At 34.7% G+C, this 13,273-nt stretch overlaps 1 protein-coding gene across 1 annotated transcript in view; it reads right to left on the bottom strand.

Moving 5' to 3' along the window:
• The window catches only part of RYR3 (ryanodine receptor 3), a 233,033-nt gene that overhangs the window by 136,180 nt on the left and 83,580 nt on the right, over positions 1 to 13,273 (bottom strand). Inside the window, exons 13-18 of the mRNA XM_063334430.1 lie at positions 9,321 to 9,489; positions 8,173 to 8,308; positions 6,449 to 6,544; positions 5,640 to 5,758; positions 3,062 to 3,195; positions 2,184 to 2,425 (exon numbers count right to left, since the gene is read on the bottom strand). Of these exons, the coding sequence (XP_063190500.1) occupies positions 2,184 to 2,425; positions 3,062 to 3,195; positions 5,640 to 5,758; positions 6,449 to 6,544; positions 8,173 to 8,308; positions 9,321 to 9,489 (896 nt within the window). The remainder of the gene's footprint in view (positions 1 to 2,183; positions 2,426 to 3,061; positions 3,196 to 5,639; positions 5,759 to 6,448; positions 6,545 to 8,172; positions 8,309 to 9,320; positions 9,490 to 13,273) is intronic.

The following is a 13,273-nucleotide window of genomic DNA, read 5'->3' as shown; positions in this document are numbered from 1 at the left end:
ATCAAAAAATAGATCAAGAATTTAGTGGACCACATTTTCTTTATCAACTACAGTCATACACTCAACAGAGGGAGCTTCATTTTCCCTACCTGGGAAGGTGGAACCTTACAACCAGGCACAGGACAATAACAATTCACCAGAGATAATATATCTGAAGTAATCTAACTACACACACTGTAGTTTTTCAATTGCACTTCAGTATCTGAGTATATTTTTAGCCAAGGAATATCTCTTGAAAATTCCTTTCAAAACAATTCCCTTGGAAACGTATTTTAACTGTAAAGCGAGTCTAATTAAGCAGTTTAGCACTATCCCAAATTACTGTTTTTGGAACTTCTTAAGAACAAGTCAAGTCAACTGTTCAGGACAGTTTAAGTACTTTGAATTTTCCCTTACTGCAGGACATGAGACTTAAGAGGCTTTCCAGCACTGTATTTCTGAGGTTCAATTAGTGTTTAATTTTGTATTAATGATCTATTCAGCCATTTCTAATGGAGTATGTTACAGATGTCTCCCAGCCTACTCCCCAAAATCATTAGTTCTGTCATTTGGGAATTGCTCAGTAGTGCTTGTGATGGTTGACCTTGGCTGAACGCTCACCAAGCTGTTCTATCACTCCCCCACTCAGCAGAAGGAGGGGTGGGGGAGGAAATAAGATGCAAAAAAACCTTGTGGGTCAAGATAAAGGCAGTTTCATAAAGCAAAAGCAAAGGCCACATGTGGAAGCAAAGGAACACGAAAGATTTGTTCTCTACTTCCCATCAGCCGGCAATGCCCATCCACTTCCCAGGAAGCTGAGCTTCAGTACACATGGCAGTTGCTCCGGAAGACAAATATCGTAATAATGTCCCAACTCCTCCTCCTTTCTCTTAGCTTTTATTGCTGAGCAGATGTCATATGGTATGGAATATCCCTTTGGTCAGTTTGGTCAGCTATCCTGGCTATGTCCCTTCCCATGATCTTGACCAGCTCCCAGCCTACTGGTGAGGGGGGAACATTGGAGAGACAGTCTTGGTGCTGTGCAAGCACTGCTCAGCAGTAGCCAAAACACTGGTGTGTTATCACACCTTTCTAGCTACCAATACAAAGCACAGCACTATGAGGGCTGCTATGGGGAAAATTAACTCCATCTCAGCCAGGCTCAATACAGTCCTGAAAAAAAATATTGAATTAAGTGCGCACACACACACATATATTTTATACACAAAATCCTACGCTAGAACAATGCTAATATAATTGAAAAGGCAAACACAACCAAATTAGGGAACGTTAGAATTAAGGCTATAAAAATCAAACTCAGCGTATTTATGTACACAGTATTTAAAACACACCTTTTAATTGCATGGCCCCACGCTATTTTTTTCTGAGCAATTAAAGAGTACTTAGCTGTATATGGCATTTCAAGGCACCAAGAAATATGGGGAAGTTAATGATTTTGCCTACATGCCTTGAATATTGTAAAGTAAAAAACGCACACATCACAAACTGAACAAGCTAAAAAAATAACCCTCATTTAGTGTATGCAAGAGAGATTTAGAAGGAAACATAATGTGCTACTTCATAAATAAAGACTGTAAACATAAGGACTGAAATAAGGTCTATTTTTTTTCCCCAAATTTAGCAACTACAGGATTTCAGTTTGACAATAAACCACAGAAATTCATGGTCTAAATCCAACTGAAGTTGGTAATAGTGTAGCAATTCTTATTTCAAATTGCCAAAATTGTCTTTTATGAAACTATTTATCAAAATTTAAATTCGATTTATTAAATCTATCAATAGGTGTGAGGGTAATAATGTCATTTTCCTTCAACTGTAGATACAAAGTGAAAGAATAATGCAAATGCAGATCCATATACAATGAATTTGTCTGAGATCAATACATCCATTGATTTTGAACAGGTAGACTTGATTCAGTACTGATCTAAATCTGGAAAATGCCATTTTTGATCAAAAATCATGAAAATAGAAGCTATCTGCTAAAAAGCCTAATTGGTATAATTCATTATTGCCTAAAATCTCACACAAGAAGTCTGATCGGAAATTCTAAATAATTTCACGGCATCCTGGAGTTCTGAATGTTAGCTCACTATAAAATAGCATGCTATATACACACAGGTACTGTAGGTAAAGGTAGGTAACTCCTAAGTGTAAGAATAAGTGGAAGTGAAAAATGTACCTACCAGACCACAGATGAAGGCCATCAAAACCATAAGAGTACAAGTCATCACCAACACCATTGCCTCCCCATCCTTCTCCACCTCCAGGATAGGGGGCATAACCTGAAGTAGAGGCCCATCCAACTCGTAAATGGGTAGGTTCTGCCGTCAAGAATGGATCAACCTGGTCAATTATTAACTCAAAGTACCACTTCTTGTACTGTGCAGAGCCCTCAGCAACACCCAAAAATATGTTTGGCCTTATGCTAAGAAAGAAAATGTAAGCAAGTTAGTGTAAAAATAAATGCAATGCATGAAATATATTGCTGCATAATAGTCAAATTCACTTTGCAAATATGATAAGAGTGTAGATATCCACATTTTGCTTATAATATTCAAGCAGTGATTCATTTTATGATTTTATAAAGCTGCTGTAGAATCACCTTCTAAGGTACAGGTTCCGTGCTTTGAAAAAACTTATACTCAAAAAAGCAATAAGAAGATCATTTTCTAAAAATCAAAAAAAAAGGAGTGAGTTTGCCAGGAAATCAAATCCCTCTTAAAATACCCAAGTACTTTACAGTATAGGTTTACATACTCTGTAATAATTATTAGGTAAAGTCATGCTCTGTTTTGGATGAGAAACAACTTTCATCTTTCCATTTCAAAACAGATTTACTATTAATTAGCAATTTCTATTTGAGCAGTTCCCATTACAATTGCTGCATTGTTAGTAACAATGTTTTTTTCAGAAGCTAATACATAAACATGTCCTAATGTGTGTGTTTCAATATTGAAAGTTGTGGAACTTCTCTTTAGGTTACAGTATTTTCTTCAATTAATTATTGAAGACCTGTAAGTTCCATTTTTTTGGAATATAACAATAAAACATGACACTATACCTTGTCACATCATTAATCAAACGTGTTTGCAAGAGTAAGTCTCTTCTAGGCAGTAGATTGTCACAAATCAAATTTTGATTGGCACGAACTGCAACTCCATTACAGACACAGAGAGAACAAAGCACATCGAGAACCTTAAAAAAAAAAAAAATCAGAAGAAAGTTCAGTAAAGGCAACTGCATATACTATTATTCAGTTGTTAGCTTAATTTACATTCAGAATAGACCTAAAAGAAGGAATATAACATACATTATCATTATTTTTTCCTAAATAATTTTCACATATATGGATTGAGTGTAGTCTGTACTACTGAAAGAGGATAGCAAACATTCATGGAACACAAATTCAGAACACAGGGTTTGCAAAATGCCTCAAAAACCTTCCATTGAGATTCCTTAGTCTCATTTTGATTAGAAAAGCAAAGCTGGAACAGCTGTGTGTCAGCTGTTTACAATTTTTAAAATTAAGTCTCATATAAAAATTTGAAATGTAAAATGAAATTATTGGAGAAATTTACTACAGCACAAAAAACTTTCTGAGCAAAATTAGTAGACAATTGTCAACTGCAAATTTTCAGACTGCTTATGAATCTGTTCCGAAAGCATGTTTTCAATATGAGAAGTAATCCATTTATTATTAAAATGAAAAACATTCTAAAGAATTCACTAAAAAGCAAAACAGAATTTCAGAAAGATCTGATTCTAAAATTTCAGCTATCTTTTTTTTTTGGTCACAGTCTGGAAATTGAAAGAGATTGACGTAATTACCCCACAGGTTACTGGACCAAAAGGGTTTGCAAGAGAGAACACAGTAACATAGCATTTAATGCGGAGGGACAAAGCTGAACACTTTTGCAAAAAAAGAAGCTTAAAGAGGCACTTGAGCCCTGACAAGCAATAATTCAGCAACAAGCCCAAATGGTCTAAACTCTTACAGACCACCTCCAAGACAAAGAACCATCTTCACACTCTTATCATTTTGGAAACTGTTGTACAACACAAGGAGCAGCATAACAGAACACTTATTTAAAGTACTCCCGTTCTCTGCCCAGTGGATTAGCACAAAACCACCCTCAACAGCAGTTTAAGCTAATATATTTTGAACTTTGCCATGTCCTAGCCCATGCATTTTCCTTTCTACCACCTCTGTTATTGGGCAGAAACCTCTAGCAGAAGGACAGGGGTAGTAACCTAAATAAGCACAGAAGCTCTGACCAGTACTCAGCTGTAAAGTGTCTAACAAGATTAATGACTATCAGTAAGACAGAATTTATATATAAACTCTTTAAATAACCTCTATGCACTCACTGACCATATTTCTGACACAAGGCTTTTCATTTAAAAAATCCTACAAATCAATAATTTCCAAGACTATCTTGGTTAATAATATTACTGTTTCTTATTTCTTAAATCACAACAGAATTTCTAATCTAGCAGGAGAATAAGAGATACTTTTTCCAGAGTAACAAATAAATTCACTATTTCACACTACTTCATTACTTAGTGATGTTTAGTGTCAAAGACATTACAAATGGAAATACACAAATTTGTTACCCAGTCTAATTCTTCTGTACACAACATTTTCCTCTGCTTCTTTAAGTTCCTACTATGAGGTCTACGTTAAAATGCCCCAGCTGAAAGGTTCTCGTTGCTGGTGACTGGCACAGCACAATAATCTTGATAACAGCTAAAAACAGTAAGATAAATTTACCGCTGTAATTTCAACTGGGTTTTTATGCCTGCTTATATCAGTTCATACTCCCTAACCATGCTCAAAAATACTTCTTTTCCATATCTGTAGTTGGTTAGGTTCTCCGTATTACCTTCTCCTGTAAATCAGTAATTTCAGCTCACTACAACTTTGTTCTTCCTCTAGGTTATCAGTCTTTCAAATAAAATTTTAATTGAGGAAGGAAACTCACATCAGAAAATCACACATAAAACTATATCCTCCTCTGTGTTGAGATGTCATCCTGATCGCAGCCAGAAACTGTGTTCACTTTCTTCTGTCATAATAAATTGCACATTGATGTCTAAATTAATTTCCACCATTATTTCTTCTGGTGTAACCCAGGGTTTTTTCTTTCTTCTGAACACCTGTGTTTTCAGATATTTGGATTATTTTTCCAATTTCTCATTTTATTTTGTTCTTTTCTGTTACTGTTACTATTACTATTGCTTAAGTTAGGAATGACTTTACAGGATTTAGTTCTGCCTTTCTGCAGATACAACAATGGTACTTCACTGTTTCTGCAGAGCCCCGCATCACAAAACAAGCTACTCTGTCCGCGTGCTTACAACCACCAGAATGCTCCATTTTCTCAACAAATCCAAAATTCTGACTGGTTATCAATATTTTGTAAGTATTTGCTTGTCATAAATATTTGCTGTATTTGAAACTGCAAAGTAATCATACATTATACATTTTTTTAATCTCAACAAAGCAATTTTACAGATGTATTTTGAGGTTATTCCTTTAAAGGTACTAGAATCACGTATTTCCATATAGACATTTATCTGGGTTTTTTCCACAAACCTTTGTGAGATTATCAATACATCCTTAGTTTTTCCAAACATACCTTGTAATTGCGCCCGTGTTTATCCAACAATGAAATAATGGATTTGATGTGCTCCTCAGCTATTATATTTAAAGCTTCTGGGCTTTCAATCAAGATGCAGTGCAACACTTCCAAAATACCTGTATGAAGGCCACAGGAACAATGTCATTAAATCATTTGTGCAACTGAACACAATCTAAAAGCTCAGTAAATAACAGAGCATCTTAAGAAATGCTGTATTTTCTCCAGCCTAAAAAGAGAATGAAAACTTTTTGAAGAGTATTGATATGACTATGATATGAACTGCATTAGACAAAAGTTCATTATGAAGCTGTTAATTTCTGGGGGTTTTGCTACAGTTTTAAAACCACTTGAGAAAAATGCAAGTTTAGCTTCTTTTCAATGAGAGAGATAAAGGTTTTATAGTAGGGAGCACTGTACAGTATTTTGGTATTTTGTTGAACAGCTCATAGTGTAAAAAAACCTTGTCTCTATATATACGTCACTTGTACTTGTGCCCACAAACAACTCTGGCATTATTCAATAGCAAGGGGACAATAGTCTTGCTACTGTCTGAACTAGTTCATTAATTCACCAAAGTCACATTCAACACTGATTGGATGTGGTATTGCACAAATGTATGGAACCAAAAAATGCCACAAAAACGTCTGCTTGAATGTAATACTTTGCTCAATTAAAAAAAAAAAATGCAGTGTATTTGTTTTCTAAGGCATGTCATTTTCACAGAAAACTGCTCTGACATTTACAATGTAAGACAGCTGTGTATGGTGTATTGATAGTTAATTTACTCTGATAAAAGTGAGTCTCACCTGAGGAAGATTCTAATCTGTCCAGTTTACTTATTAGCCAATCGAGGTTACTGGAAAACTGAGTACAATTGTTTCTGTTGCCACGAATGAGAGCAGCTGGAAAAAACCCACAAGGCATAATTTTATAACAAGAGATTTCCTTATTAAATCACCAATGTTAATCATATATATTTTAACACAATTCTTATAACAACTTCACAAAATAATAAACCGACAAACCCTAAATACACATATGTTACAGTAATAAAGAATTAAGAGTTTCAGTAATTAGACTATCAGCAACTGACATAACTTCTAAAGAGCATGTAGTTTTTGAAGTTGACAAGGGTCTACTGGATAAACATGAATTTCATCAAAAAATACATTTATGTTTTATTTTATTATTAATTTTTAACAGAAATTATCCACCACCCTTGTTTGGTGCAAAAGTCAAGCACTGTCATCATGAAGAGGCTGAAATGTTTCTTTTTCTATATCTTCTTAGCAATGAGTGGGAAGATCATATGCAGAAGTTTAAGCTCAAGTGAAGGCTGAGCGTACTACCCTTTAGCTCTACTTTCTGATTAAAACATGTTATAGAATGGATAGATTTTAGTCTTCAGCAGTGCAGAACACAATATTATTTGACTGCACTTTGAAAGTTCATCAGCATTCCAGTATTTCAAGCAATATTGATTTTTTTTCTTCCAGAAGTTGTTACTGATCATAGACAAACATAAAAAAAAAAATCTTTTGTATACAATTGTCAAGGATTTCTATTATGAAGCATTAACTTAAATATTTATTACATCAGAACAAGTGTGTTCAAGATGTACCTGCAGAAGAAAATCAAGACAAAACCTGAAAAGGCCTACAAAGCACTAAAGAGGTTTTTTTCACCTTACTTTTTAAACTCGTAAGACTGTAGTAAAATGCAGGCAATGTTATCTCATTGCTTTCTGAAGCAATGGGAAAATTTCACCAGAAGCATCTGCATGCCTGTGCCATGCGAATAACCTCATGCTTCAAAGCACTCCCCCTGGTTTGTTTTATTCTAGTCCTAGCTCTAGAATTGTGTATTTTACTATGGCTCAGGACTCACTTTCTTTGTAAGGAAATTAGAATGAATTTAAACTCCATTAGAAGACAAGATTCTCACATACAAGGAATCATGCGACTCAAATATCAAATTAGTGATTTAAAGAAAATACACATATACATAATTCTCCTACACTATAATTTCGGCCCTACAACACAGAAGCTGTTCGCTCTAGAAAACATGGCATTAGAATTGAAAAAATATTTTAATTTTTGTTTTATGTAATTATTTTTATTATCATCTAAATCTAAGCCTCAACTGACAAACATGGATTCAGTAGAACTACAAGTTCTATTACTTTAAGGCTTCTCTTAGCTTCATATATAAAGACTGGTTTCCAGTTTTTCTAATTTTTAAAATAATAATTCACACCTATTTCCATACAACAGATACATTTAAATTAAAAAAAAAAAAAAAAAACAAAAAAAACGCAATTGGCATGCTGCACCAATCTTTTGCCTAGTTGAGATTTATTTTTCTGCTCAATTATGTTCTCTGTAATAAATATCAGTATGTGGAACAAATTCTGTAATTTACATGACCAAATGAATAACACACGAAGTATTCTTTGCTGGTGAAGCAGCAAGCAGAATACAAAGAATACGTAACCTTGTTCTTTACATTAGTAGATTATTGAAGAACTTACCTAACAATTTGTAAAGGAGATTCAAAATTTCTTTCCATGCTGTACCATGTTCTTCTCTTGCAACTCCTGCAAAATGAGCTGCGCTGTTGTAGTCATTTAAGCGATCAATGCAATTCAAAACTAGTGCCAGCATTCCCTAAATGCATATGACACAAAGGAAAGTGAGCTGTACATGAAAAAGCATTTGTTGTCCTTTTAAAAGATTTTTTTCCTGTACACATTTAAAAGTTGCATCATCTTAGATTAAAAAATCCCAAACTAATGTGCTTACAAGATTTGAATTTGATTTTCCATTTTAAAGAATGATTCTATACTATTCCTTGTTCAGCTAAGTATTGTAAAAAGTCAGGAATAAACAAAACTGACAATAAAAGCTTTTATAATTTTTGTGAGCAGACTCTTTTTTACATAAAATCTTCCTTACATAGGAAAAAACCCAAATGCTTTAAATTTATATAAAAGGAATTTTTGTTGATTAAATAAGGTGGACATTTTACTATCCAATAAAAAAATCTGTAAAACAAACAAGTTCAAATACTAGAATAGATTTTTAACTTCATTTTGACTGGAGACTAAAATGGTATTGAAAACCTGCAAGCAATCCAAACATGTCTAAAAACATTTTAAAATATATTTCCTATTTATACAGAAGTGTAATAATTTCACTTTCAGGGAGGAGTAATTCAGCAATTATGTCATACATATCCTTCTCTAAAATTAGCATTCTCCCAGTTTCTAAACAGTTCCTTTCTGTTTTCCTGACAGAAAGACATTAGAATTAATGTATATTAATTACTATTATTGACAGTTTTATTATTCATTTGGCGTATCCAGAATGTGTAACTTCACTGAGAGAAAAGAAATTTCTTGTCACAATTGTTTCTTTTAAAAATGACAGCTATTTAAAGATTCTCAGAAGTATTAAGACCAAATTTTATGAGAGCTCGCAGCTCGTGACAAGCATGGAGGCAAAAAATTTTTCACAGCAAATTATCATATGGCATTACAGTCTATTTTTTATATACATAAAAGCTACGGAACTTTACGTTATAAATCATATGCATGCATGATAATGTTTAGGTTCTTCTCTATGTTTGTGACACGATACAATTAAAATAAAAATAATGTAACAATTCCACTCTCTGTACCTCTTCTTTAAATAGATCTTGTCTGTTTTTGAGTGACCGAAGCTTGCTTTGCTTATCTTCATGTTCCAGGTTTTCTTCGGGAAGCTGGAAGTAAGTAATCAGATCTTGCAGAGTCTGAGCCATCTCCTCAACAGGCAGGGCAGTGGGTGATAGTGTCCTGTTGTTTCCACTATGGAAAACAACAATGAGAAAGACTGGCAGCATTATTCATTTCTGCACTGTAATTTAAAGTATTATGTAGCAGCCTGTCTGTTGGTATCTAAATCAATTCTTGTTATGTATATGACATATGTACGTGAGCAACAGCTGATCTGAATTGCAGATCATTCAAATATCTATTATTTGGGTGTCCAGTGCTCAGAGCCTCCTGAAGTGCAATCACGTTTCCCTTTCTGCACTGATGTAAAGAGAGAGAGCGATTAAAGAAACTGAAAAAAATAAGCAGAAGAAACAATATAAATCAGAAAAAAGATTAAACAGAGATGAAAGATGTACCGAAGTCCTTTCTTACAGTAATTGATTTTGTTTAGATACGTTAAATGCTACTGATGATATAGGCACAATGTGCAGATGGACTAAAATAGTAGATGGGGGGGGCTGTACACCCCTAGTCTTCTCGACAAGGAACACAAAAATAACAGGTAATCCTAATCATTAATTAGGTCTTCTCTATCAACTCTATGTAGGAAATAAAGAAGGGTGGGATTTAAAAATATAAAGCATTTAAAGGAATCTCAGTTGTCAGCAAAATAACATCTCTTTCCTGTTCAAGCATTTGCTCAGTCTTGGGTGACAACCCAATTTTTCAGGGTCTGACTTACTATTATAAATAGTATAATCTACGAGGAGCTGATTCCTGGCAGAGGTGGCTCTGGTTTTATACCCTCAGCACAAGAAATACAAATGAGTAGTGTAGTCCCTTTGATACTGAAGAAGTAATGTTTTAAATGTAGGCTCATGGGTGCGTTCTGCGAAAGGAAATTAATAATGACAAACTAATTTTTTCTTTATTTTTTCATCTATTAGGCAGTAATACAAGGATGATCATTTGATCATCATAATTAAAACTTCTGCCAAGCACTATGAAAAAATAGTTTCTTCAGTACCACATACATTCCTACTGATTTCACTGTGTATTCTTATATGTTGATCTCAGCAATTATAAACGAATATGCATTGACATAGTATTGTATTTTACCCTAAAAATCTTTAGACAAAGGCATGTCACATGGAAGAGCTATAGTGAAGGAAACGTGGAACTTTGACTGAAGATCTTTGTCTTGCTGCTGTTAAAGAGCTAGTATCACATAATCAAAGATTGGTAAGGATTGGAAGGGACCTTCAGGGACCATCCAACCCCCCTGTCAGAGCAGGGTCACCTAGAGCAGGTTGGACAGGAACACATCCAGGTGGGTTTTGAATTATCTCCAGAGAAGGAGACGCCACAACCAATCTGGGCGGCCTGTTCCAGTGCTTTGGCACCCTTAAAGTAATGAAGTTTTGCCTCTTGTTCAGATGGAATTTTGTGTATTCCAGTTTGTGCCCACTGCCCTCTGTTCTGTCATCTGGCCACATCCTCCTGACACCCACCCTTTAGATATTTATAAGCATTGATAAGATCCCCTCTCAGTCTTCTCTTCTCCAGGCTAAACAGATCATGGTCACTCAGCCTTTCCTCATAAGAGTGGTGGTCCGTTCCCTTGATCATCTTTGTAGCCCTCTGCTGGACTCTCTCCAGTAGTTCCCCGTCTTTCTTGAAGTGGGGAGCCCAGAACTGGACACAGTACTGCAGATGTGGCCTCACCAGGGCAGAGTAGAGGGGGAGGATGACCTCTCTTGACCTGCTGGCCATGTTCTTTTTCATGGACCCTAGGAGAGCTGCTGGCCTTCTTGTCCACAAGGGCACATTGCTGGCTCATGTAAGTTTACTATCTTGTATTTAGTAAGTTTTTGGTATCATATAAGTTTAGTGACGTAAGATAAATATCATGAACGATTTACTCTAAAGATAGCGGAAAGGGGAACAAAAGTAACAAAATAAACACCATAATAAAATTATGCTTCAAAATGACTCATATTTTCAAACTAAAATAGCTAAAGCTATTATTCAAAACATCAAATAAACCACATACGTAAGACAGTTTTCATGATACTTCCCCTTCACTATCTGAATACTAAAGCCCTCATCAGAACAATCAGTTTACAACTATTTCCATAGTTTCCATACTAAACTTATTGGTAACTAAGGTCTGTCAAAATTAAGCTAAACTGTACAAATTTACAAGACGGATAATATAAAGCAGAACAAACCTTTTTAAGCACAACATATATTTTGAGAGGACTGGAAAAATTTAAGCTGAAGCGAGTGCATTAATATGGTGAAGGCAAGTCAAATTTTGATTCAGGAAATCTCTTTCATAAATAATATTGTTTAAATACAGGCTTGAATCCAGAAAACCAAACTAGGCATGAAATGTGATAAATACAGTACCTTTTCATGCTCATTTTGTCAATGATTCATTAAGATTCAACATCTCCTGAGGACACAAAGGCTCTTCAGCTAGCAACATACAAGTTTAGCTAAACTGCCGTAGATGATATTCATGTCCAAGATTGTACTTTTCCATTAAAAGAAAGGTATTATGTTGCCACATGTGTGGCGAGGATATTAGGTAACTACTTACCAAGCACAGCTCTTTATCTAACTTTCTCAATAAATCAAGATTATGATAGAGCAAGTCTGGTGGCTTATTAAATTGTTTAAATTCCCTGACGTTCTCATATCCTTTGTAGTATTGACTCCATGCTTAGGGTACTCATATATTCCATGTTTCACAATGCCCAGGTATCCAAGGGCTTTGGTGTTTTGATCTGCGGAAACAGCCATCACTGTTTCCACGTTACTTTTTGAGTTCTATTATACAGTTAGTGGAACAGCCCAATCTCAGATAATTCTTACTGAAGTACAATTTCTAACTGCATTGCCCTCTAGTACAGCAAAGATTTGAAAGATAAATACTATTCAGAAGGTAATTCTATTGATTCTATTCTAAAGTCTTATAATCACAACTTAAATTATACCTCAAAATCAGATATAGTCACTGTATCTCTGCTGAGATGTTATTACTGACTTTGAATACCCATACATCCATTCCACTGCAAATAAACATGTTCGGTTTAAACAGGAAATTTAGGAATGCTCGCATAACAATTTAGCTGAGAGAGAGAAGTTAAGAAGTTGTTCCATTTACCTACTCAGCTGATAGTTAACCTTCTGCCCTAATTGTTGTCACTGCATATAATCTGTTATACTGCATACAGTTCACCAGAGAGAACTGCCTCTCCTCTGATCTTTAAATCTTCCAGATATGATCAGAGAGGTGACAGAGAAATAGGAGGATCAACAGGATGGGTGATTGAAAAGGTACAGGTAAAATATTTCAGCCCAGATTTTGAAGGCAATAAATTGGTATTCTGCTACCAGACACGTGGAGATCTATTTTGTACTTCTGTCTATTGTTACTTGCATAGACTTGGGACTGCTACGGTTACCCATTGTATTTTTGATCTAAACAGTATTATGCATCAATAGTCCCTTCAATTATTTTGACAAATTTGAATAGAGCTAGCTACAATATTTGGTCTACCAAGAAAAACAGAAAAATACTAATCCTTTTATGAATATTTTGAAGTTCTAGTTACTGTAGAATACTTATTAATGGAGCTACACTAAAATAATTTAGCATGTTTTCTTCAACCTGGATTATTATGATTCAGTTTGCTTCTGTAAGAAGATTTCATGTAAATAATCTTAACTAAGCTGTTTTATCTGTTTCATGGCATCACTAATCAAAATTACAAACAAGTCAGTAAAAATACACTGTTAATAGCGTCTAAATACAAATACCTGAAAGCAGGAAATAAGGATTCTGGTAGAGAAATTCTTATCATTT

Source organism: Chroicocephalus ridibundus, chromosome 4 (assembly GCF_963924245.1).
Source record: "Chroicocephalus ridibundus chromosome 4, bChrRid1.1, whole genome shotgun sequence".
Lineage (NCBI taxonomy): Eukaryota > Metazoa > Chordata > Aves > Charadriiformes > Laridae > Chroicocephalus > Chroicocephalus ridibundus.
This window is presented reverse-complemented; position numbering and strand designations above follow the sequence as displayed.